Genomic DNA, 25,414 nt, shown 5'->3' on the forward strand with positions numbered 1-25,414 from the left:
ACAATGTCCTTATTCTTCAGAAATACATATTGAAGTATTTAGAGGTAAAGAGATGTTAATGCCAACTTGCTTTCAAATGATTAAAAGAACATATATGTGTATATATAAATATGTACATATACATACATATTTTCTAATTCCCACCAAAAATCATTGTGCAAAAAGTCTTATTAGAGAAGAATCAGAGCTGAAAGGCATATTAGTGATGTCACCAGGATGTTATTGCTATAATAAGCTAACAGGATAATTTTTTAGAAGTTTTCATAGTTCAGATAACTGGCTGAAAAGCACACAGGGCAAACCACTTTAACAGAAAATAACTTACCGTGGCCAGAATTCACCAACATATACAAACAGTTGATTTTCACTTTGAAAGTCAGAAATTCCTTTCAGCTTACAAACCATTTTTCATAAACACAGAATACCACAGTGTACAGGGAACCTTGAAATGACTTGATCTAACTTCTTTTCAAAAGAGAGAGATGTCACTCAACAATAAATCATTTTTGATTGAAGGTAAAAATGCCAAAAAAATTTATTTTACCTTTTGTAGCAAATCTCATGAATAACCTATTTCCTTTAGCAAGTTTGTTAGCTGGACGAAGATCATTTCTTAACAGAGACTCTTCTTCTACCTGAGACAATGTGTCCAACTTAAGAAAAAAAAGACCATTTTCAATGTAAAAATAAATCTTTTTTATATTTATTCAGTTGACAATTAACCAGTAAAAAAAGCCTTCTACCTTTAATACCCGTCAACCTTGCAGCCTAGCTCCTCTGCAGAATTTTAAAGTCAGAGGTCGTCTCTGAACATTCTGTTTAAAACAATAGTCTCCAACACTCTCTATTCCTTTAATCATTATCTTTCTTCATAATACTTATTACCTTCATGTATGTGTATATCTGTATTGTCAATCTTCCCCACTAACATGTAAGTTCCAAGAGGGTAAGAACTTTGTTTTGTTTGATGATGTATCTCTATTACCAAGAATTTGGTACACGTAGACATTTAAAATTTAAATATTTATAATAAATACACTCATATTTCTAATAGTATAAAATCCATTAGGGAATATACCATTTCTTGCTTTTTCTTTTTTGTGGTGCTGGGGATGGAACTCACAGCTTCACACATACTAAGCAAGTACTCTACCATAGAGCTACAGCCCCAACCCTACTTTGCTTTTCCTTAATTTTATTTATTAAATAACACTTCAAAATATTTATCAGTAAAACCATATTTTTTCCAGTATGGGGAATTGAACTTAGGGACACTCTACCAGCTATATCCCCAGCTCTTTCTAAATTTTACTTTGAGACCGTGTCTTGCCAAGTTGACCAGGCTGACCTCAAACTTGGGATCTTCCTACCCCGACCTTCCAAGTAGCTAGGATTACAGGTGTGCACCACCATGCCCGCTAAAACCATTTTCTTTCAGGCAGAAATATGAACACTATTCTAAGATCTCAAGATAAACTGTTACAACCACATAAGTTAAAGGCCAAGAGTCTGGTGCACCCTCAGAAGGTTTCATGGTAAAAGCTAGATGAAAAACACAACAAAGTCTTTAAGAATTAAATTTAAAACAACAATAAGTAATTTTTTTTTTAATTTTTTCAATTGTGAATAGATCTTTATTTTATTTATTTATTTATATATGGTGGTGAGAATTGAACCCAGTGCCTCACACATGCCAGGCAAGTGCACTACCGCTGAGCCCCAGCCCCAGCCACCAATAAGTAATTTTTTTACAATAAAATCTTACAGGTATCTTTGCCCTATTACTAACCTCTACATCACTTGAGTTCTCATCTTCAACTTCTCCTTCTTCAGCCTCATCATCATCTGAACTGTCTTCATGCTTGTCTAAAATGGAATGTAAAGGACAAGATGAACCTTAACATAACGCCATCTCATAGAACTTTTAAAGTCTAGTATTTTCTACTCATGTTTACTGCTGATTCCAAACAACATAGTTTATCTGAAAAACATGGGTTGATGATATACCATATGATATTTCACTTCCCAAGGACTGGACTATGTAAAGAACAGGACTTTCATGCCAAAGTTCCCTCCTTTGTGTTGTTACCTTTTTTACTTTTCTCAGATGACTTGTCTTCACTGGCATCCCTGCTTCTGATCTTATCCTGGGCTGGCAGAGAGCTCATATTGATAAGGGCTCGTGTAGCTGTCATTTCATCCAGCCAAACCACATTACCTAAAATGTTACAATGCATCCAAATGATTAAGTTACTTGAGATCAGATTCTGCATCATATTCATTGTTACAGCTTAATCTAGTTATAGACAGTCATCAGTAAATAAATATACATATCAGCTAATGAAAAGAAGTATAAAAGTAGTGAAAAAATCTCTTTGATGGATTTAGCCTAAAGCTATATTCCCAAACTGGGTTCCACAAAATAATTATTAAATATTCCATGAAGAAGAATTCTGTATTTTAAAAATAGAATATTCCAAGTGTTAGTCAGTTTCTTTTTTTGAGATGAAATCTCACTGTTGCCCAGCCTACCCTCAAACTCCTGGGCTCAAGCAATCCTTCTCTATCAGTTCATGGTAGAGACTATAGGCACTGATCCAGCTAAATGTTAGCAATTTTTTTTTTCTTTTTTTGGTGGTTCCAGGGATCGACCAGAGGGCCTTGTGCATATAAGGCAAGCACTCTACCAACTGAGCTATATCCCCAGTCCTGTTAGCAGTTCTTGATGATGATGATGATAATTGTCAAATAAATTTGGATTATCCATTATACTATTGCCCCCTGCTATTCTTTATTATCTAGACATGCTAAATGATGTTCCCCCATAATAAAGTGTGGGTAAGTAAGGTATCCATGGGATGTGTACAATGGAGATATGACAGCCACTTGGCTTTGCAGCAACTAACTTAATTTACCCCTTTAAGAAAGAAAATTAACCAAGAAAAAGGGTTTGAAAAGTCTTGTAGAATAAAGACCTCTTTAACTGTTTCAAATAGCACTTCTCAAAATTATGTTATCCCTGTATCTTGGTTTGGGAAATTAAGGCTTAAAGACTTTCACTTATGTCAGGCTACAAAGCCTTGAGCAAACAATTTCCTTTATCTATTTTTCGGTTTCTGATGCACAATATGAGGTAGCTGAACTGAATAATTCCAAGGATCCCTTTAATTCTAATATCCTTAGCTACAGATTTAATGACTTAAATCAGAGTTTAGCAAACAATAACCCATGGGCTAAACCCAGCTCATCATCTGTCACCTTTTTTTTATTGTTGTAGATGGACACAATACCTTTTTTAAAATTTATTATTATGTGGTGCTGAGGATTGAACCCAGTGCCTCACACATGCTAGGCAAGTGCTATATCACTGAGCTACAACCCCAGCCCCATCATATGTACTTTTTATATTTGAACCATCTTTATTAAAGAATAATTAATGTACAATAAATACACACCCACTGCCCATTTTTGTAAAAAAAGTTCTATTAAAAAACAGCCAGGCTATGAGTTTTTATACTGTTTACAACTGCTTTCATGCTACCACAGCCGTTGAACATATGTTACAGGGACTATATGGATATAAAACCTAAACTATAATCTGGTCCTTTCTAGAAAAAGGTTTACTGACCTTGAATTTGGATACTGTAAGTTAAGTAAAAAGAGAAAAGGAGGAAACCCTTGACTCAGTCATGTTTCTTTCAATGAAAACACTGAATCAACACCTTTAGCTGAGAAACTAGATGCCATCTAGGGCACTGCCTAGTAGGTCAGCCAGCTGGCAGCAAGTAAAGCCAGACTAGAAGTAAGTCAAGACAAGAAGCCAGTAGTTACCAGAGGTCAAGTCAGACTTGGCATGGAAGGCAAGTTAAAAATTACATTTGGCTCCCAAGCCAACTCACAGGTTAGGGCAGGTGATATTCCAGAAAACACAGTACAAGGCAAGTAGAGGTGAGACATCTGTCAGAACATTCTCGTCTAGTTCTAGATCAGAACTGGAGCAGATTCAACCCTTTGAATAACTATGGCAAGTAGCAATGCCAAAGTTTAAAGCCTTAAAAACATAGCCCTGAAACTATGCAGCTGGATCCACCCCTTTGTTGGGAGACCATGGGAGAAAAAGAGGCCTTAATCAAGTATACAAGACTCAGATGCCAGTAATCAATTTGCTACAGCCTGGATCTCTATGAGTTGACTTGGAATACCCATGAAGTATGAGTTAACAGACTGGTTAAGGCATGCCGATTCTCATCGATGGGCAATATTTTTTCTTCTAGGCTAAGGACAGAGGTTAGGCATAAACAAGGAGTTTGGGCCATAATCATTTACCATTTTAGACAGCAAGAATTCTTAATAATTCATTTTTGAAAGCATATTCAACAGAAAACTTGGGTGTACTTACAGGAGGTATCATCCAACCATTCAATGTGTGCTGGAGGATATTCTTTAAAATAGGAAAAGATATCCTGGGTACTCATCTCATCTACTCCACAAATGTAGATTGTCTCTAGTCTCACTTTGGGAATTGCTATAAAAATAAGACACAGAAAAGATGACAGAATTTTCCCACCTGCAATCACACATTCCACTAGTACTATTTATAAAATTTTAGAAAAGAAATATGCTGAAAGAAAGATGTTCAAAAGAACACAAGATGGTAAACTAAAATGTTTTAATTTTTATCAATGAACACCAGCATTAAACAAATGATTTAATTCAGAAAAGGGATATTAGGCTCAGAATATGATGTTAGTAAAGCACATGATACCTATCCCCACATTAACCTGCAGGAAAGCAATACTAAATTCAAAAGGATTATTCTATACTTGACAATCTGATTCTAAAAGTTTTAAGTACATGTCAAAGAGAGATGTACAATAGTGGAGATAATCGTGAAGGATAAGAAATTGCTGCTGAATATATAAAAGCACAAAACTAAAATAATTATAGAGCGAAATCAGGTGCAGTGGCGCATGCCTGTAACAAGTGACTAGGGAGGCTGAGGCAGGAGGATTGCAAGTTCAAAGTCAGCCTCAGTAACTTAGCGAGGCCCTAAGCAACTCTGCAAGACCCTGTCTCAAAATAAAACATAAAAAGGCTGGAGACATGGCTCAGTGGCAAAGAGCTCCTTCGGTTAAATCCCCAATAACAAAAAAAAAAAAAAAAAAAAAGAAAGAAAGAAAAGAAAAAAAAAATTTTATGGCATGAAACTAGAAAAAAGAAATCCTCAAGTCATTAAGAAAATGACACTCCAAAATAAAAATGGGCAAAGGACATAAACAGGCAATTTATACAAAAGAAACTACAAAAGGCCAATAAACATGTGAAGAAATGGGCTAACCTTTCTGTTAACCAGGAAAGTTCACATTAAAAAGAAGATACCAATTTTCACTGAACAGATTTTATGCATTTTGGTATGAAGTGTTGGCAGTGGGTGAGGAGTTACTCCCCTTGCCAGTGGGAGTGTGGAACTGGCACAGCCACTCTGAAGGACAAACAAGGATGTAATTTAGCACACACCCCTAGAAATTCTAGTCCTATCTACCTTAACACACAGACTCACAAAATAGCTCACACAAAGATGTTTAGGGCAGCACTATTTCTAACAATTAAGTAGCTGCAAGAGTAACAAATTGTGGTTTATCTATATTAAATAAAGCACAGTTTATCCATATTATAGAATATAATACAGTAAAAAAACAATGAGAGCTGGGTATGGTGGTAGACACCTGTAATCTCAGCTACTTGGGAGGTTGGGGCAGGATGATTATGAGTTTAAAGAGAGACTGGGCAACTCAAATTGTCTCAAATGAGGGGAAAAAAAAAAAAGCTGGGAATATAGCTCAGTAGTAGAGCACTTGCCTACTTGTTTAGCTTGCATAAGGCCCTAGGTTCAATCTCCAGCAAAGAAAAAAGAAAAAAAAAAAAAAGTTGTAGAAAATTAAACAACCATCCACTCTCGAGATAAATATATTTGTATACACAAATACCTAGAATAAAGCCTGGTATGAGTCTCACTATACTGATAATAGTTGATACCTCTGAGGAGGGAGAAAGATTCATAGCTGTGGGGTCAAAAAGGAAAGTTAGCCTCATCAGAATTCTGTTATGTATACACAAAATACTTCTAAGAACATTATATCATTTAATCTATTTAATTTCAAAATATATATAAACATATCATAAAAATTTAAATACCTATATGTCTACTTCATAATTTTAAGATTAATTTCTTAAAAGATCAGACAAGTAAAACATTTCGTGTAAAATGGGGGCCCCTGTAATCGTTCCACATCCCTCTCTCCCTTCCTCCACTGCACATATTAATGGTTGCTATGTGATGTTTAAAAAAAATTATATATATTTACATTTAAATCAGGTTCAACATATCTCTCCTCAAATAAGTATGATTTCTTTACGGTGAAAACATTCAAAAATCTTTTCTTATAGATTTTTGAAAGATACAGTACATAACTGTTATATATATTCACTCTAGGGCTGAGGATGTAGCCCACTGAAGATAGAGCACATTCCTAGCATATAAGAGGCCCTGGGTTCAATCACCAGCACCACAAACAGACACATAAAGTCATAGCTTCTTACTCCTAACTGTAACTTAGTCTCCTCTGACCAGACTTTTCCCATCCCTCGCTATCCCTTACTCTCTTCCCAGTCTCTGATAACTGTGAGTTCAACTTTTTCAGAGTCTCTGAGTTAAGATAATGCTGTCCTTGTCTTTCTGTGCCAGGCTTAACATAATGATCCATACATGTTGTCACAAATGATAGGATTTCATTCTTTTTTTTTTTTAATGTTTATTTTTCAGTTTTCGGCGGACACAACATCTTTGTTTGTATGTGGTGCTGAGGATCGAACCCGGGCCGCACGCATGCCAGGCGAGCGCGCTACCGCTTGAGCCACATCCCCAGCCCTCATTCTTTTTTTAATAGCTGAATAATATTTCAGTTTAGGGACTGGGGTGTCGTAGCCAGTGGCATAGCACTTGCCTAGCATGTGGGAGGTACTAGGTTGGATACTTAGAAACACATCAAAATAAACAAATAAAATAAAGGTATTCTGTTCATCTACAACTACAAAAAAAAAAAAAAAATTCCAGTGTATATATGTACCACACTTTCTTTATCGATTCATCAGATGAAGGACACTTAGTTTGATTCCATATCTTGGCAACTACACATAGTACTGCAAAAAACATGGGAGTGCAGATGTCTCTTTGACATACCAACTTCATTTCCTTTGACTGTATATATATATATACATACACACACACACACACACACAGTAGTGAGACTGCTGGATCATATGGTAATTCTATTTTTAATTTTTTGAGGAACCTTTGGTTGTTTTCCATAATGGCTGTATTAGGGCTTGGTTTATAACTCACGGATAGAATACTTACCTATCATGTGTGAGGCCCGAGTTCAATCCCCAGCACCATAGGGGGAGTGGGGATGACTCTAACATAATGGCTGAACTAATTCACATTTCCACCAACACTATGCAGAGGTTCCTTCTTCTCCACATTCTCATCAGCACTTGTTATCAACTCAAAATAGATTGAAGATTTAAAATGAAAGACATGGGGCTGGGGATGTGGCTCAAGCGGTAGTGCACTCGCCTGGCATGCGTACAGCCCGGGTTCGATCCCCAGCACCACATACCAACAAAGATGTTGTGTCCGTCGAGAACTAAAAAATAAATATTAAAAAAAATTCTCTCTCTCTCTCTCCCTCTCTATCTCTCTCTCTTAAAAAATTATTAAAAAAAATAAAAAATAAAATGAAAGACATGAAACTACTAAAAGAAAACACAGGGAAGCACTTCAGGATGCTAGAACAGGGTAAAGATTTTCTGGACAAGACTCCCAAAACAGGGGATATAAAAGCTAAAATATATAAATGGGATTACATCAAACTAAAAAACTTCTGCACAGCAAAGGAAACAATCTGCAGAGTAAAGAGACAATCTACAGAATGGGAAAAAATATTGGCAAACTATATAACTGACAAAAGGTTGTTATCCAGAATACACAAGGAGGGCCAGGCGAGGTACAATGGTGCACACCTGTAATCCCAGCAGCTTGGGGGGCTGAGGCGGGAGGATTGAGAGTTCAAAGCCAGCCTCAGCAAAAAGTGAGGTGCTAAGCAACTCAGTGAGACCCTGTCTCTAAATAAAATACAAAATAGGGCTGGGGATGTGGCTCAGTGATCAAGTGCCCCTGAGTTCAATCCCTGGTACCCCCCCACGCCCAACAAAAAAAAAAAGAGAGAAAAACAGAATATAAAAGGAACTACAAAAACTCAATGGCAAAAAAAAAAAAAAAAAAAATTACAAAGTGCACAACAGATCTAAATAGACATTTTTCAAAAGACATACAAATGGCCAACACGTATGAAAAAAATGTTCAAAATCACTAATTATCAGAAAAATGCAAATCAAAACCACAATGGGGTTGTGGCTCAGAGGTAGAGCGCTCGCCTACCATGCATGAGGCACTGGGTTCGATCCTCAGCACCACATAAAAAATAAAATAAAGATATTGTGTCCACCTCTAACTAAAAAATAAATATTAAAAAAAAAAACACAATGAGATATCACCTCACTCTATAAGAATGGCTATTACAGGGCTAGGGATATGGCTCAAGCGGTAGTGCGCTCGCCTGGCATATGCGGGGTGCTGAGTTCGATCCTCAAAACCACATAAAAATAAAATAAAGATGTTGTGTTCACCGAAAACTAAAAAATAAATATTTAAAAAAGAATGGCTCTTACAGAAGGAAAAAAAAAAAAAAAGAAAAAAAATGGGATGGCTATTACCAAATACTTTTTATATGCAATATATTTCTTTTACTTAAAGTTAAAATACTTATGAATACTTATAAATACAAAAAAATTAATGTTTGTTTTGTCATTTTATTCTGAAGAATAAGAAATGTGTTTAGCCAGGCATGGTGGTGCACACCTGTAATCTCATCAGCTCGGGAGGCTGAAGCAGGAGGATCACAGGTTTGAAGCCAGGTTCAGCAAACTAGTGAGGCTCTAAGTAATCTAGTGTGACTCTGTCTCAAAATAAAAAATAAAAAGAGCTGGGGAATGTGGCTCAGTGGTTAAGCATCCTTGGGTTCAATCCCTGGTACTAAATGAAAGAGGGAGAAATACAGGTTTAATGAGTACCCATGTAGGTATGACTAAATCAGGTGAGGGGTTTTTGGATTTTTTTTTTTTTTTTTTTTTTTTTGGTACTGAGGATTGAGCCCAGGGCCCAGGCCTTTTTATTTTTTATTTTATTTTGAGATGGTCTTGCTGAGGTGCTGAGGTTGGCCTCAAACTCACAATTCTCTTGTTTTCGGCCTCCTAAATTGCTGGGATTACTGGTGTGCAACACCATGCCCAGCTCAAGAGAGTACTTTCTTGACAGTCCGGATACATGAAGACATAGACGCCCTAAAGATTTATGAACTCCAGCATGTCCTCATTGGAGTCCAGCAGTGCAAGAATGAATAGAAGCCCAAATGCACATAGGAAACAAGGGTTGATTTTGCCCAGGTAGACTCCTCGGTTCCTTGAGCAGAAAACTATGATTCTGGAAGAAAAAGAGCCTTTGAGAAGTCAAGAGATGGTTCCACAGATGGTAAGGAAAACCAGGAGGGCACCCAGTGATAGGAAAGGAAACAGACTGAAAATTAGGGGAAAAAAAATTTCAGGTAGGAGACTTGGTGAACTTATAAAAAGGACTTCACTTTAAATAATACATCCAGAGGAGGAAAAAAAAAAACAAAAAAATGACAAAATATTTAAGTACAAAAGAATGTAAAGAACAAAACCTCTGTCAGGTACAGAATAAATAAATGTTTTTAATATTTTAAAAAAGAACAAAACCTCTGGACACATACGTTTACTTTTATTCAGACAGAATGGTATACATATCAAGAATTGACCCATGGACAATTATGTTCCAAAGAAGTGGGTAAGGAGTAAGGGGCGAGCAAAAGCATTATCAATGCAGAGACAGGTCTCAAAATTAGCTCGTGGGAAAAAAATATATTCTTAAAAGAGAACCAAATTGGCAGTGGCAAGATCCACTATAAATGGGAACTTTGTTAAAAATCAAGATTCTATGGAAGACTGCCAAAAAAGAAGGCCTTTACCCTGCTAACAGTGTCACCAAGCAAAATAAATCAAAGCAACAAAACAGGCTGCTAGGCTTATTGCCCAACCAATCAGAAAGGGCTAAGTATTGAGGGGGCAATGAACAGATGCACCAAGGGATGAGATCTGAACATTTACTATGTGTCAAGTACAAACCAGGTGTTAAGGGTATTACCTTAAATGTTCTAACAGGGAAAGTTTCTTTATATACTAATATAAATATTTTTATATTCTATTACCCCAACAAATAATGGGGTAATAGTATATAAAACTCAAAGTCTTTGGAGAATAAGTTATCAATTCTAAGGCCTCAAATCAGAATTATCCAAGAAGTCAAAAGACATTAAATCCAACAATTCAACATGAAAGATGGCCCCAAGGAAAGAGAAAGCAGCAAAACTTAGGTGAAAAGAACACATATAGGAAATGGATAAAGGGTAAATTATGACGACAAAGAGAACAAGAACAGTACAATCTGAGAGACTGATGTCACACTATACAGCAATACAGAAAACACTGATGATAAACCGTCAAGTGAAAATGAAAAAAGAAGTATGACAAAAAAGGAAAAAAAGTCCGTGCCCAAAATAAGATTTAAAAGTAAATACACAAAATGCTGGCAATGAATGAGAGTACAACTGTGACCACTTTCCTTCCTATTCTTTCTAAATTTTCTTTGGTGAGTATGAATTGCTTATAAAATACCTAATGAAGAAAAGGTTGTAGTCCAAGTGAACAGGTTCATCAAAAGTGCTGGTGACTGGGCTGGGGTTGTGGCTCAGTGGTAAAGCGCTTGCCTAGCATGTGTGAAACACTGGGTTTGATTCTCAGCACCACATATAAATAAATGAATAAAATAAAGGTCCATCAACATCTAAAAAATATTTTTAAAAAAGTGCTGATAACTTTCTTTTTTTTTTTTTAAGTGTTTAGAGAAATACTGCTATGGGAAGATGATGCAAGAAAAAAGGCAGAACTGTTGACTTATTCTACTATTCTACTAATCAATAGTAGAACAGCTATCATTAAATAAGCGTCAAAACCTAAGACAGAGGGGCTGGGGATGTGGCTCAAGCGGTAGCGCGCTCGCCTGGCATGCGTGCGGCCCGGGTTCGATCCTCAGCACCACATACAAACAAAGATGTTGTGTCCGCCGAGAAATAAAAAAAATAAATAAATAAAATATTAAAATTTAAAAAAAAAAAAAAACCTAAGACAGAAAACAATAGCATAAGAATTAATTTTAATAGATTTAAACCACCCAATCCAGAATTTTATCCCAATGTACTGACTTAAACATGAAGTTGTGGGGCTAGGATTGTGGCTCAGCTGTAGAGCGCTCGTCTAGCACGGGTGGAACCTGGGTTCGATCCTCAGCACCACATAAAAATAAAGGCAATGTGTTGTGTCCATCTACACCTAGAAAAATATACATTAAAACAAACAAACAAACAAAAAAACCATGGAGTTGTGATTTAGGACAGAAGTACCTGAAAACCTTTAGAAGGACTAATCCTGTACCAATTCCCCTAAGAGGAAAGAAAAATTCCCAAAACTACAGATTGGAAAGCTTATCAGTCTCTGAAATTTAAAAGAAAGTCACTTATTAGATAAATCTATGATTCTTTAAGAAACTAAGTCTTTCTCAAAGGAAATGACATGAAAGAAGAAAGTCACACTAACCTCATTTCTTTTTTTTAAACAGGTTTACTAGGTCAAGAAATTCAAAGAATATAAAAGACCGTGTTCCATCTTGAGTTCATTAAGGCATATAATCCAGTTCTTCCTGACAATAAAATGAAATGTGGGCCTGACGATAACAAAGAAAGACTTATAATTAGCCCATTTATGATTCAAGGCATGATACAGGAATATACTATTCAACATTCTCTGATAACTAGATGAGAAGCAGAAGCCAAACATATTACGGTGAAGAGGACACACAGGAGTAGCTAAAAAGGTGAAATTAGAGTTAAAATGAAAATTAATAGCCTAAAAATGGAAGCTTGAAATCAACAAGATGTAATTTAACAGGAATAAATTAAAAAATAATTTTTAAAGTGTCTCATGCACAATATGAGAAAGATTATTTGCTTGGAAAATTTCTAAGTGAAGACCTGAGTGCTTGGATCACAAGACAAGTACAATACTATGAATTAGCTGGACGGAGATGAAAGGTAGCAATAATTCTGCCACCTTCCATGTACCCAACCACACCTGCAATCTGTATCTCATCTATCCGACAAGATGTTAGGGAAGACATTTAGAAGCTGAAAAAAGTAGGAAAGGAAGACCAGAAAGCCATGCCACATAAAGGAAGTCCAGGGAAGAGGCAGTAAGCTTTCCATCACCTGAAGGGTTATTATGTGAAGGAAGAAAGGACTTAACAGTGTTGTTCTAAGAGTCACACAGCAACCCTCAAGACAAAATTTCCTAGAAAGCAATGCTCAACATGAGGAAGTGTTCAAAGAGAGAGCTGTCTGCCTCATTACTTGATATTCAGGCAGAGGCCAAAGGACCATTAGGAACTTTGCCAAAAAGCCTGCAGTGGCCAGCAAGAGGTTGGTCTAGATGACCTCTAAGGTCCTTCCAATCTTCCAACCATGAGAACTTTGATCTTGGAGATAGGGAGACCAAAGCTGTTCAACACCTAGCCATTCAAAAGTAGCAAGTCACTTTTTTTTTTGCAGGGGGTGGAAAGTGGGGGAGTACTGAGGATTGAACCCAGGGGCACTTAACCACTAAACCATATCCCCATATCCTCAGCCCCTTTTAGTTTCTATTTAGAGACAGGGTCTTGCTAAGTTGCTTAGGACCTCACTAAGTTACTAAGGCCAGCCTCAAACTTGCGATCCTCCTGCTTCAGCTTCCTAAGTCACTGGGATTATAGGCATGTGTCACCACATTCCGCTAACAAGTCATTTTTGAGGCAGAATAGTCCCAATTGCATCCCTGAAGCTGGCAGAGTGATTAGGACTACATGCTTCTATTAGATCAGCTTTCAGTCCCAGCCTTGCTACTTACCTAGCTGTGGGACTTTGGGCAAGCTTCTCAACCTCATAGCACCTTAGTTTTCTCATAAGTAAAATGGAAATGATAAATACCTTCCCCTCACAGGACTCCTAAAAGTAAGTTATCCACATATTAGAGTAAATGGAACACAGTAAGCATTTAACAAACAGTATCTTTTATTATTTTTGTTAACACTAATAAGAAATAATTTTGATGCCTAATATGGCTACAGAGGAGTCAGGATACTTAACCAACTTCCCCACTCTCCCAAGAGGCTGGGTTACTTAAATGACTGCTTAGAAGAGAGAGAATGCCAGATAATGATGATAACTAACATTTACTGAATACCTACTATTTGCCAGGTACTCTCTAAAAACTATAACATTTTATTAGAGCCTCCTAACAACTCTGTTTAAACTCCTAGTGTCTGCCTTTTCAGATGAGGAAACTGAGGTTCCTAAAGGATAAATAACTTCTCCAAAGCCACAGAGCTAAAAAGTGACAGGTTAGGATCTGAATTCAGGCAGTTGGGCTGAAAGCCTCTACTCAAAACCACAAAACCAAAGATTATCAATCCTGGCTGCACACTGAAACTATTCAGGGAAATACCTATCTTCAAGACTTATCTAACTCCACTCACTCACAATTCTAACTTAAATCAATTTGGCACTGGCAGCAAGATTCCTCAGAATTCAGGAACACTGTCTTAGGTCATTCGGCCTAAGACACATTTTTAGCATTGTGTCCAAAATGAAGAACTTTCCCCAGATGATATCCCAGACAGGCCTGTTGCCTTTTTTATAAGTATCTTCAGAATCATGAGATCAGGACTGCTTTTCAAAAAAAAAAAAAAAAAAAAAACTTTTAGTTAAAATTATGCAAAAGAGATCCTATTAAGATAGGTATCCTACTCCCATTTTACAGACAAGGAAACTGAGACTAAAAAGGTTCAATAACTTGCCTATCACAAAGGAACCAAGACCAGATTCCAGGAGGGTTTGCCATCCTAAAGAGCTCCATCAGAAGCGGGGAAAAAAACTCCATGTGATCAGGGATGTTTTGTGGAAGAAGTAACATCTGAATCAGATGAGGCATGGGGAAAGGAAGGGCAAATGAACAGACTAAAAGGCATGGATAATATCAGAGACTGGAGCTAGACACCAACAGGTGTAGTGATGCTATCGGCTGCCTGATAAGAAAGGACTCAAAAGTCTTGCAGGGTTCCACAGTGCATGCCTGTAATCCCAGCGGTTGCGGAGGCTGAGGCAGGAGGATCGCAAGTTCAAAGCCAGCCTCAGCAAAAGCAAGATGCTAAGCAACTCAGTGAGACCCTGTCTCTAAATAAAATACAAAATAGGGCTGGGGATGTGGCTCAGTGGTTGAATACTCCTGAGTTCAATCCCCGGTTCAAAAAAAAAAAGTCTGCTCAACCAGGATTGTGCAGGTACAGGAATGCCAAACTGCATAGCTGTCATGGAACTTCATAGGACTTTTCCTGAAACAGAAATCCACTCAAACAGATCCTGGAATAGCAGCCTGCAAGGAAAGCAAGGTCATATCCCTAATATGAACTCATGATGTGGGAAAAAGAGTAAAGCTGCTCCCAGAATTGAGCTTCTCTGACCACCCAGTCAGATAAACCTGGTTTGGAATCCTGACTCTACTTTTTTTGTTTGTGTGATGCTGGGGATTGAACCCAGGGCTTTGTGCATGCGAGGCAAGCACTCTACCAACTGAGCTATATTCCCAGTTCCTGACTCTACTTTTATTAACTGCATAATCCTGGGCAATTTATTAAACTTTATTAGAGCTTCTTTCCTCCATTATAAAACAGTGAAAAAGATATATATCTCCTTGCTAGTACGGTGGCACACACCTGTAATCCTAGCAACTCAGGAGGCTGAGGCAGAAAGAATGCAAGTTCAAGGCCAATCTGCAACTTAGTGGCCCTAAGCAACTTAGCAAGACCCTATCTCAAAATAAAAAATCAAAAGGGTTGGGGATATATCTCAGTATGGTAAAGTGTTCCTGGGTTCAATCCCCAGCAACAAAATATAAAATAAGATATTCCTCATAGGGTTGCTATGAGAAACAAATAAAAAATAAATATGTAAATAATAAATATGGTAAGAAAGCTAAGCTCCCAAAAAAGAATAGTATTTATTCTTTCATTCATTCATTTACTGGGCTTTTGCTTTTATTAATAACATAAGGCTGAAGAAACTTACACAGCACAGCACAAACCTTCAATAGGCATCCAGAGGGCTGCCTTCTGAGCCCTTCGTAAACACAAATTTGCAACTCAACAGAGGGAGACCTTTTGCATTCACGATTTTATATTAGAGTAGAATAATAAATAAGGATGTAGACTCACTTAAAAGGAATAATTTTCCCTTTTATTTATAAATTACTTTGTAAGACTGGGCAGATTACCATACATGATAAGTCAAGGTGAGTTCTGGGGAGCAAAATACCCCAATAAAACACAAAAATAAAATGAAATAATGAGTTCAACTATAGGAACAGGTTTAAAATCCAGGGCAGGATTAGTTTTGCTCTGACAACAGGATATTAATGTGTGGTTTGTATTTTCTACATATTTATTATCAATGAAAGTATTAACAGCTTTCTCCCACCAGTCCCCACATTGCTCCAATTCCAGAAAAAGGTCCCACTGTGATACTTTTCCACTACATTTAAAAGCAACCTCTATGATAAAAGCAGAAAATGAGCAATGGTCCATAGAAACATAGGTTCTCATCTCATCTCTGCATTTAACTATTCTTTCTCTGGGCCGCTTTAAGGAAGATAATCTTTTTCCACCTCTAACATCTGAGACATGGTTGACAGCATCTCAATTTTTAACAGGTAATCTTAGAATGGGAGACTTCACAAGTTCCTTCTGTTGGGAGTACTGGGGTGAGAAAAGGACATACAAGACAAAGCCAAAAGCATGAGGCAATGTCAGGGAAAAGCCACTCTCTAGAAGAATGTGAAAAAAATTGCCCCCAAAACACCCTGTACCTTTTTTCATCATGTCTCGGTCCAAGGCTACATTTCTTTGGGCAAGATTTACTTCTGATCGGAAATGAAAGCGCTTAGCTCGCTGTTCTTTCTTTTCAATGGCTTCCTAGAAAGTCCAGAAAAAAAAAATCAAAGAGGTAAAGCATAGAAACAGAAAGTTAAATCACAAATACATGATGCATCAATGACAACTCTAAAATAAATCAGAAGAAATAAGCAACACTGCACATTGAATGAGTTTTGCAAAAATCAGACATTCGCATTTAGAGGGTATAAAGTAATACTGTTATAATTTATAATCACCTCCATCCTAACACAGTTGATTACTATGCCTGGGACATAGCAGGAATTCAATGACTATATGTTTTTGAAGTTTCATCTATTATTGGCAATCACTCCAACAAATTACAATTAAACAATCTGAACGTTTCAATTTTCCAGCTGCAGAAACTGAGGCATAAATGAGTAAAAAAAAAAAAAAAAAAATTGCTGGATGTACTTTTCCTAGCTAAGGGGGCAGATCTTCTAAATTCAATGCTATTTTTAAGAGCACTCCCTGCCACCACTTCACATTTTATGTGGGCACAGTAATCACACCTATCACCCTCTTTCACATTATGTTTGCCTGAAAAGTCCACTCCCTAAAGCTAGTTTCCTGTTTAAAAATAACACTGAAGCAAAGAAACCCCTCTATTCCATCCTTAAGTCCACAGAATTGCTTGTTTTCATTTTTAAGTGACAATAAGCACTGATGCTTTACTGAAAAAATAATCAGCTTTGTAAGTGTCTTAAAAGAGCTAAAACAATCCAGGTCCAACTGTGGCTGGCTCTTGGGAACCCTTCATTAATTGTATATTGACTTTGTCACACTAATTGAAGGTCTGACTATAGAAAGCTTATGAGGATTGGTAAAGCAGCAACACTTCTGTTATTTCCCAATAGTTATGCTAATTCTTTTCACTAAAGTCTTCCTATTACAAACAACAATCTACTTTCCTTTAGTAACAATTTAGATACTAACTCTGGGACTTCTACTCTTTCCCCATATACCTGTTTCATATAATGGCAAATGATGTAGAATTAAGAACAGTCTGCTTCTTTCTCAAGCATAGTAAGAAAACACTTTCACTTTATGTATTATTATTTGGGGTGGGGGGGTGCTAGAAATTGAACCCAGAGCCTTGTATTAGGCACGCACTCTACCACTTAATTATTTTTGTTTTGGGGTTTTTTTGGGTTTTTTTTTAGTTCTGGGGATTGAACTCAGGGGCATCAATCACTGAACCACATTACCAGTCTTTTTTTTTTTTTTTGTATTTTATTTAGAGATAGGGTCTCAGTGAGTTACTTAGTGCTTCACTTTTGCAGAAGCCGGCTTTGAACTCAAGATCCTCCTGCCTCAGCCTCCCGAGCTGCTGGGATTACAGGTGTATACCACCGTGCCCCGCTCTACCACTTAGTTTTAATCCAAGCCCTTCACTTCGTTCTATTTTCTTGTCTGTCCAGAAAATGATTAGTTCTTTCTTTTGGTCTTTAAGTAATCTGAGACAGAAAGACGCTAGAATAGCCTGAGGTTATACAGGAAAGAAGATACAAAATCAGGACTCAGAACAAAACCTGACAAGGGGCACCCTCTGGAAGCCTAAGCATGCCCTCTTTCTCAATTAGGGTCTTATTACAAACATCTGTGGTAAATCTTTGCTCTCAAGTATTGAGAATAATTTAGTTGATTTAATCTTCAAAGTTTAGACAGGTACACAATTAGGAAACTATTTTTCTAAGTTTGCAACCAGTGAGGAATAAAAACATTTACTACGGGCCTATTATGTGCTAGGTGCTCACAGGTCTCTGATGGGTGGAGCCCTCAGGAAACAAAACACATTTTATCAGAATGGACATAGCATCAAAAATAGTGCGTGTCCACCCTCACAAAAAAATATAAATAAGTAAATAAATCCCAGTGCAGCACTCTTTCTTGGAAATGATTAAGCACAGAAATCTAGATACAGTGATTTCATCTTTTTGTGGATGCAAGAATACACAAATGCTGCCTGAATGTTTCAGGATTCATGAAGACACCATTGCATGACAAGAAATTTAAAAATTTAATCCAGCAACAAATGAAAAAAGGGGATAAGAATATTTACTGTTCTACAAAAGTCCTAGGGACCAAGTTCATTAAATTTACTCACTTGTCAAACTGAATAAATAAATCATGGTCTGTCTCACCTTGGAGGTAACATCAATTCCGGTGATGAAGCTGCCAGCCTTATTTTCATATCTTCTGCTTGTGTCCTAACACAAAGAGGAAGGGTGAGAAATTCTGATAGCAATGGAGGAAAAATCCATGATAAAAGGCAGCCTAACAACTGCTTCTTTTTGAAAAGTCATTCTTTTCAGCAACCTTTCCCTAAACCCTGACAACCCCTTATTAAGAAGACAATCCCCTGACTCCACAGTAGTAATCAACCACTCTTAATAAGAAGTATTTTCTAGATCAGAGCCTGTTCAAAATCTCAAGTACCTTTATCAATTGAAAGTACATATGTAAATGAAAATCTAAAGGCTTTTGTGAAAAGTGTTAAAGATGAGGCAGAGTCACTAATCTCCTCACCCCAGACAGGACAGATTTCCCACATTAGGCCACCAGGTGGAGCACAAACCTCCACCAAAATGTAGAAAGCCCAACCTTCACTTAAAACTCCTGGGAAAACACACAGTGCAATGAAAGGATGGGGTAAGTCTCAAGGGTGACTTTCACTAATTACATTATATCGTACAACTTTGACTTCTCTAGGCCTTTTCCGTGATATATGCCTATCTCCTAACCTTTTTTTCTGTTCTCCCCTTTGTGCTATAGAACTTAACATTTCCCCAAGAAAGCAATCTTGTTCCTATCTCAGACCCTTTGTGTTTGCTGTTGCCCCTGTTAGGAATGTTCACTTCCACTGTGCACATAATTGGCCCCTTTTTGTCATGTAGGGTTCAGCTTAACTGTCACTGTCTCAGTGGACTTCCCTGACCATCTTATCACATTCTGCTTTATGTTCTGCACACCCCCCTGGCCCCTGTACTATTTCATTAGCATATTTTTTTCCTCAAAGCATTAACACTAGTGGAAATCATTTATTTGCTTGTGTCCCTACTAGAACACAAACTCTAGGAGGAAATCTGATCTTGATCTAGCACATAGGACTATGCCTGGCACATGGTGGGGGCTGCATAAAATGAATGAAGGGATGATACTACCTATCCAACAACTGCAGTTATTTTTAAATGACATAATGTAGTAACTGTCAAATATCATTATGTTGTTACCATGGTTGTTATTGTTGTCCATCACTAGCTATCCTACCTTAGCCTTTTTCCATAACTCACATAACTTCAGTTTAAAAGCAAGACTTGCTGACATGCAGGGTTTTTGTTTTGTTTTTTCAAATAGTTCATATTATGTGTGCAATTAAGTCATCTAGACTTGAGACCAGATCTAAGAACCAGACATATGACTACAAAACCACAAGCAAAACACCACTCACCATCCCCGCTGTGGTAAAAGAGACCAAGGACAAATGCTGGTCCCTGATCATTTGATTTCATTGCAAGTGAGATGCTGGGGCGACGGTGGAGGTGCTACAAGGCAGTGGAGGTGCTCGGGGGCAAGACGACCCTCAAGTCACAACAGCAACATACTGTTTGCTGCTGACAAGCACAGTCCTCGCAAGAGAAAGAGCGAGTGCCATGTTTAACAGACACCAATTCTACCAGAGCGGGACCCACAGGGAGATCTGGATGCCGGCGCCACCTCACAGTTCCCTCTGGGTCGCTCCGGTTGGGTTCCCGCCCGGGACTCCCCTTTAATGTGGACCCCAGTCTCTCCTCACTCACTCCCCCGCACAGTCTGGCTCCGAGGGGCAGCAAAGGGTGCGTCCTCAACTCTCTCTCGGCTCTCCCCCACCTCCTCCAGTCCTCTCAACACCCATTTCCGGGCGCCCCGGCGTCCTTTCTCTTGCTCGGGGGTCTCTCCTCACGCCTGGCCCCCCGCCCGCCGGCGCTCGCGCCTCTCTCCTCCTCCCCTGACTTCCCCCGGCCGGCGCGCTGGCCGCCTCCCCTTCCGGCCCTCTCCGGCGCGGGGCACTAGCTCCGCGACCTCCTCCTCGCCCCCCACCCCCCGCCCGTACCGGGATCAGTTCCTTCAGGGAGCGCCGCACCGGCACGATCTCCAGCTCGCCCTCCTCCACCTCCATGGGCTCCGGCTCGCCGCGTTCCAAACCGGACTCCGCCTCAGGCGACGGGAGCCCCAAGGCCGGCCCCGCCGGGGCCTCTGCCTTCACAGACACTCGCAGGCCGCGTACGGCCGCCATAGCTGCCTGCCGGCCGCACCACTGACAACCCGCCCCGCACACCCGCCGACTAGAGCGCCGCCGCCACTGGCCACAGAGGAGTGTGGTCGTCACCTAGAGCGTCGCCTGCTTCTGCCAGAAAGCGGCCCTTAGCGCCGCCGCCCCCCGGTGGCGGGAGGGAACCGGGCCGGCTTGGGGTGGGACCCAGCGAGGTGAAGGCGGGACCGAGTAAGGGCGGGGGCGGGGCTTGGAGGAGACGTCTGAAGTTACCGATGTTGCACACCGAGGACTAAACGTGCCCTAAAAGCTAACTGCAAATGGATCACAGGGTGCCAGACGCTTCCAAGTGCTCGAACCCTTACAACAATCCTAGGTATTAAGTCTTATTTTTACTTTCATTTTCCTTGTGAGGAAACTGAGGCAGAAATTTACCCAAGATGCAGGCTCTTTAAGAGACAAAGCCTGGATCCCACCCTAGTCTGGCACCAAGAGCCCAGAATGAGCCCTGTTCTATCACCTCTTAGTAGACTGTAGGTTTACAAAGTTAACTACCATGTAAACCCTTGTCTCTTTCCTCCATTTCATGTATTAAGAAATTGAACGATGGGTGTGGTGGCGCCGGACTGTAACCCTAGCGAGTCCAGAGGCTGAGGCAGGAGGATCAAGAGTTCAAAGCCAACCTCAGCAACTTAGCCAGGCCCTAGGTAACTTAGTGAGACTCTGTCTCAAAATAAAATATAAAAAGGGCTAGGGGTGTAGCTCAGTGGTCAGAAGCCTTTGGGTTCAATCCTCGGTGCAAAAAAAAAAAAGAGGCTCCAAGAGGGTAGTGACCCACCCAAAGGTCAGAGTGTGGACTCCAATTTCTGATTCCTGAGGGCTCCATCCATCAGAGACCTGTGAGCAAAGATTTACCACAGATGTTTGTAATAAGATCCTAATTGAGAAAGAGGGCATGCTTAGGCTTCCAGAAGGTGCCCCTTGTCAGGTTTTGCTCTGAGTCCTGATTTTGTATCTTCTTCCCTGTATAACCTCAGACTATTCTAGCCTCTTTCTGGGTCTGTCTTCCCATTTGAGAAAGAGGTGCCTGGGACCGTAGAGTCTCTGAAGCCCTACCAGCTCTATTCATGGAGGGACAAATAACTGTAAACCAAGGAAGCACATGATCAGAGTCAGACAAAACATGTATGACCTTGGGCAAGCCACTTAACCCTTAAAGCCTTAGATCCTTCATCAGTAAAGTGGAACCATGTTACCTCCAAAGAAGGTTGAGAGAGTTAAATGAGATAATTATGTAGATACAGGAGCCAACAGAAAGTGGCGCAGGGGACAACCCATAGGACAAACACAAGATGGAACTTTTTTTTTTTTTTTTTGGTCCCAAGGATTGAGGCCAGGGGCGCTTAAATATTGAACCACATCCCTAGTTTTTTTTATTTTTTATTTTGAGACAGGGTCTTGCTGAGTTGCTTAGGGTCTTGCTGAGTTGCTGAGGCTGGCTTTGAACTTCTGATCCTCCTGCCTCAACTTTCCAAGCTGCTGGGATTACAAGCATGAGAGCCACCATGCCCAGCTCAAGATAGAACTTTTTAGAAAACTGATTTTGCTTGATGAAAAGGGCACAAAATAGTTACAAAGTTGGATTGAATACGTAGAATGCATTTGTGTGCATTTTAGGGAATATTTCAAAGAAATTTTGTGCTTGGGGTTGCCAACTTTGGGTTAAGGTCAGAGGCCCCACCATTACATTGGAAACCAGGAGGGTAGATCATAGGGACTGCTTGGGGAGAGAGGTTTAAGAAGAAATTGTCAAGTTGGGGTTGTGGTTCAGTGGTAAAGTGCTTGGCTGGTACCTGTGAGGCACTGGTTGTGATCTTCAGCACCACATATACATAAATAAAGTAAAGGTATTGTGTCCATCTACAGCTAAAAATATTAAAAGAAGAAGAAGAAGAAGAAGGAATCGTCAAATACAAGTTCACAGTGAAATCTGACTTGGGTCTAGAGAATTGTTAGCCGTTGGTGGCTTTGAGGAGACCAATGTCTGTGAAGGGAAGGCAGTACCACAAAAATAAATAAGAGGTAATATAAGCTTCAAAGGTGAAATCAGATGCTGCTTGAAGGCCGCTAAATGGTCCCCTGAGGTGAAGCCCAGCTAATTAAGCAGAGATGCTCCTTAACACAGTTTTAAATCAGGCACCTATAACTCCCTTACCCCAAACCCTCCAGTTCACTTTTATCCTTGTAACATATGCAGGTCAGCAATTAAGAAAGAGTTTCCATAGGAAACGAAAAGGTCATGAGGCCAATGGCCCCAGGGAGGGAGCTATGTCCGTGTCCCCCACCACTATATGGCTAAATTCTTGGAAAGACTCTTCCCTCACTTTCTGTATGGCCTTCACCTCTCTTAATTGTACAGTATCATGGATGCCACTGGCCACTCGTTAATTTTTGAAACCATATGCATCCTTCTGTAATAATGCTGTCCCTGGTTCTTTGATCTCAATTGCTCCTGTCGCAGTGCCTTTGCAGGTTCCTCTCCTCCACCAGCAGGGACAGTCTATCATGGCTCAGCCCTGGGCTCTCTTTCTTCTCACCCCATGCTCACTTCCTAAGTTAGCTCATCAATACATGGCTTCCAGCTCTACTGCTATCTATACCCTGAGGAACCCCAGGTCTCCATTGCCCATTCTCATCTCTGAGCTCCAAACCACCTGCCAGCTGCCTATTGAATGTCTCAAAGCACCTCAGACTCCACTTGGAGGTCCATTCATGGGTTCCCTACCTCCCTGGTAGCACAACAGTCAGTCCAAGTAGGCAAGCCTGGAAGCTAGGAGCCACCCTTGACCCCTTCCACTCCAATCCCCATAGCCCGGCCAGACAGTCTTGTCAGTCTGGCCTTGTGCGTATATCTTGTCCGTGTGCTTCTTTCCATCTCCTCAGCTACCACCCCTCAGCTTCCACCCACCATGGTCACCCTTATATCACCTCTTGTCTGAACACTGCAATGGCCTGCTCACTGATCTCTGTTTTTCTATTTCTTCCACTCTGATCTTCTACATGGTAGCCAGTGATCTTTTCAACACACATTACCCAGCTCCCATCCAGCTTCATCTTGCACTGCTTTCTCCTCATTGCCCACATCACCACCTCAGTTCTTAGAAAGTGCCACACTCCCTCCTACCTCAGGGCCCTTGCATTAGCTGATCTTTCTGTTAGGGACTTTCTTCCCCTGCCTTCCCCACCCTTAGCCTAGTTAATTTTTCCTCAACTTATATCTCAGCTGGATCTTTTCTTCCTCTGTGGAGCCTCTCCATCTGCTCTCAAAGAGCCATCTACCATGAGCATTTTCTATAAAGTGCTTATATCAGTTCAAAATCATCTGCACGCATGCATGGCAACTTGATTAGTGTCTGACTCCTGAGATGGACCAGGAGAGCCTTGAGAGCTGGTGGAACTGTGTTGGTTTAATTCAGTGTCCAACTCAGTGCCAGGCTATAGAGGGCCCTGGACAATATTGGATAGATTGAGCAAAAGGAAATGAGGCCTCTGTCCACACTAGATTTAGACGCATAGAACACCAGATCTACCCCCACCACCCCCTACCAACTTCAAATGAGAGCTACTCTTGTCAACTGCTGTTCTTTAAAATTACCTGGATGCGCCACACCTGGGTGTGTATGATTCCAACTGTGTGACATTCTGGAAATGACACATCTATGGAGACAGTAAACTGATCCATGGTTTGGGGGTGGGGGAGCAGCATTATAATGTCAATATGACATTATAATGGTGGGTGCATGTCCTTATACATTTGTCAAAACCCTTAGAAGTTATAACACCATAGAAGTTATAACACCAACTGTGATCCTAATGTGAACTTTGGACTTTCACAGCAATAACATATCAAAATTGGTTAATCAACCAATACAAGATGGTAATAACAGGAGAAACTGGAAGGCAGGAAGTGGAGGTAGGGACTGTCTGTACTTTCTGCTCAATTTTTCTAGAAATCTGAAACTACTTGGAAAAAAACCTGAAATCTATTCATTAAAAAAAACACCTGACATCCAGGCATGGTGGTGCATGCCTGTAATCCCAGCAGCTTAGGAGGCCCAGGCAGGAGGATCACAAGTTCAAAGCCAGCTTTAGCAACTTAGCAAGAGCCTGTCTCAAAATAAAAAATTAAAAAAAAAAAAAAAACACAAAAATGGCTAGGGATGTGGCTCAGTAGTTAACTGCCCCTGGATTCAATCCCTGGTACCAAAATCTAAAAATTAAAAAAAGCTGATACCCAGACTACAGCCAGACCTTTGGATCAGTCTCTGAGAGGGAGGCCCATGCCTCAGGACTTTTTAAACCCTTCCCAGGAGATTGTAACACATTGCTAGGCTAAAATCTTATGCTCAGACTGAATGGGAATGGAGGGGAGCAGGCAGACCACAGGGGGAGCACTTTTTCAGTGTTGGGGTGGGGTTCCCAGGGAAATGGGTAGATATGGCCTTAAAGGAAAAGGGAGCACCTGAGAGCAATGTCCTCTCCCTATGAAAGCTTCAGTGACTTAGGCATGGACCCTCCTGGACTCTGGAAGACCAAGAGAGGAATCATTTAGCAGATGCCCACAGTGTTGCAGTTCCTTATTGCTTTAAGCTCTGATTCCATTCCTTCAGTGTAGACTTGCGCAAAAGCCGTGAGTGTTTGTGGGGGTGGGGGGAACCAAAGGGCTGGGGGTCAGAGTGCAGAGGGCATCTACCAACCACATGGACCATGGCTAGTACAAATAGTTACCAGTCCTGCCGGGGATGGGACAGAGAGCCCATGCAGAGGGCATCTGAGAGAGGACAGTATGCTGGAGTACAGGGAAGCTGCCTTCC

General features: G+C 39.9%; 1 protein-coding gene across 1 annotated transcript in view; it reads right to left on the minus strand.

The window, feature by feature from the left end:
- Ncbp3 (nuclear cap binding subunit 3) overlaps positions 1-20,606 on the minus strand; it is a 36,005-nt gene extending 15,399 nt beyond the window's left edge. Inside the window, exons 1-7 of the mRNA XM_058580103.1 lie at positions 20,382-20,606; positions 18,433-18,498; positions 16,204-16,309; positions 4,400-4,525; positions 2,090-2,218; positions 1,790-1,866; positions 545-653 (exon numbers count right to left, since the gene is read on the minus strand). Of these exons, the coding sequence (XP_058436086.1) occupies positions 545-653; positions 1,790-1,866; positions 2,090-2,218; positions 4,400-4,525; positions 16,204-16,309; positions 18,433-18,498; positions 20,382-20,564 (796 nt within the window). The 5' untranslated portion in view covers positions 20,565-20,606. The remainder of the gene's footprint in view (positions 1-544; positions 654-1,789; positions 1,867-2,089; positions 2,219-4,399; positions 4,526-16,203; positions 16,310-18,432; positions 18,499-20,381) is intronic.
- Between the last annotated feature and the right edge of the window lie 4,808 nt (positions 20,607-25,414).

Source organism: Marmota monax, unplaced genomic scaffold (assembly GCF_021218885.2).
Source record: "Marmota monax isolate L192 unplaced genomic scaffold, Marmota_monax_Labrador192_F-V1.1 WCK01_AAM20220418_F8-fsc00472, whole genome shotgun sequence".
NCBI lineage: Eukaryota > Metazoa > Chordata > Mammalia > Rodentia > Sciuridae > Marmota > Marmota monax.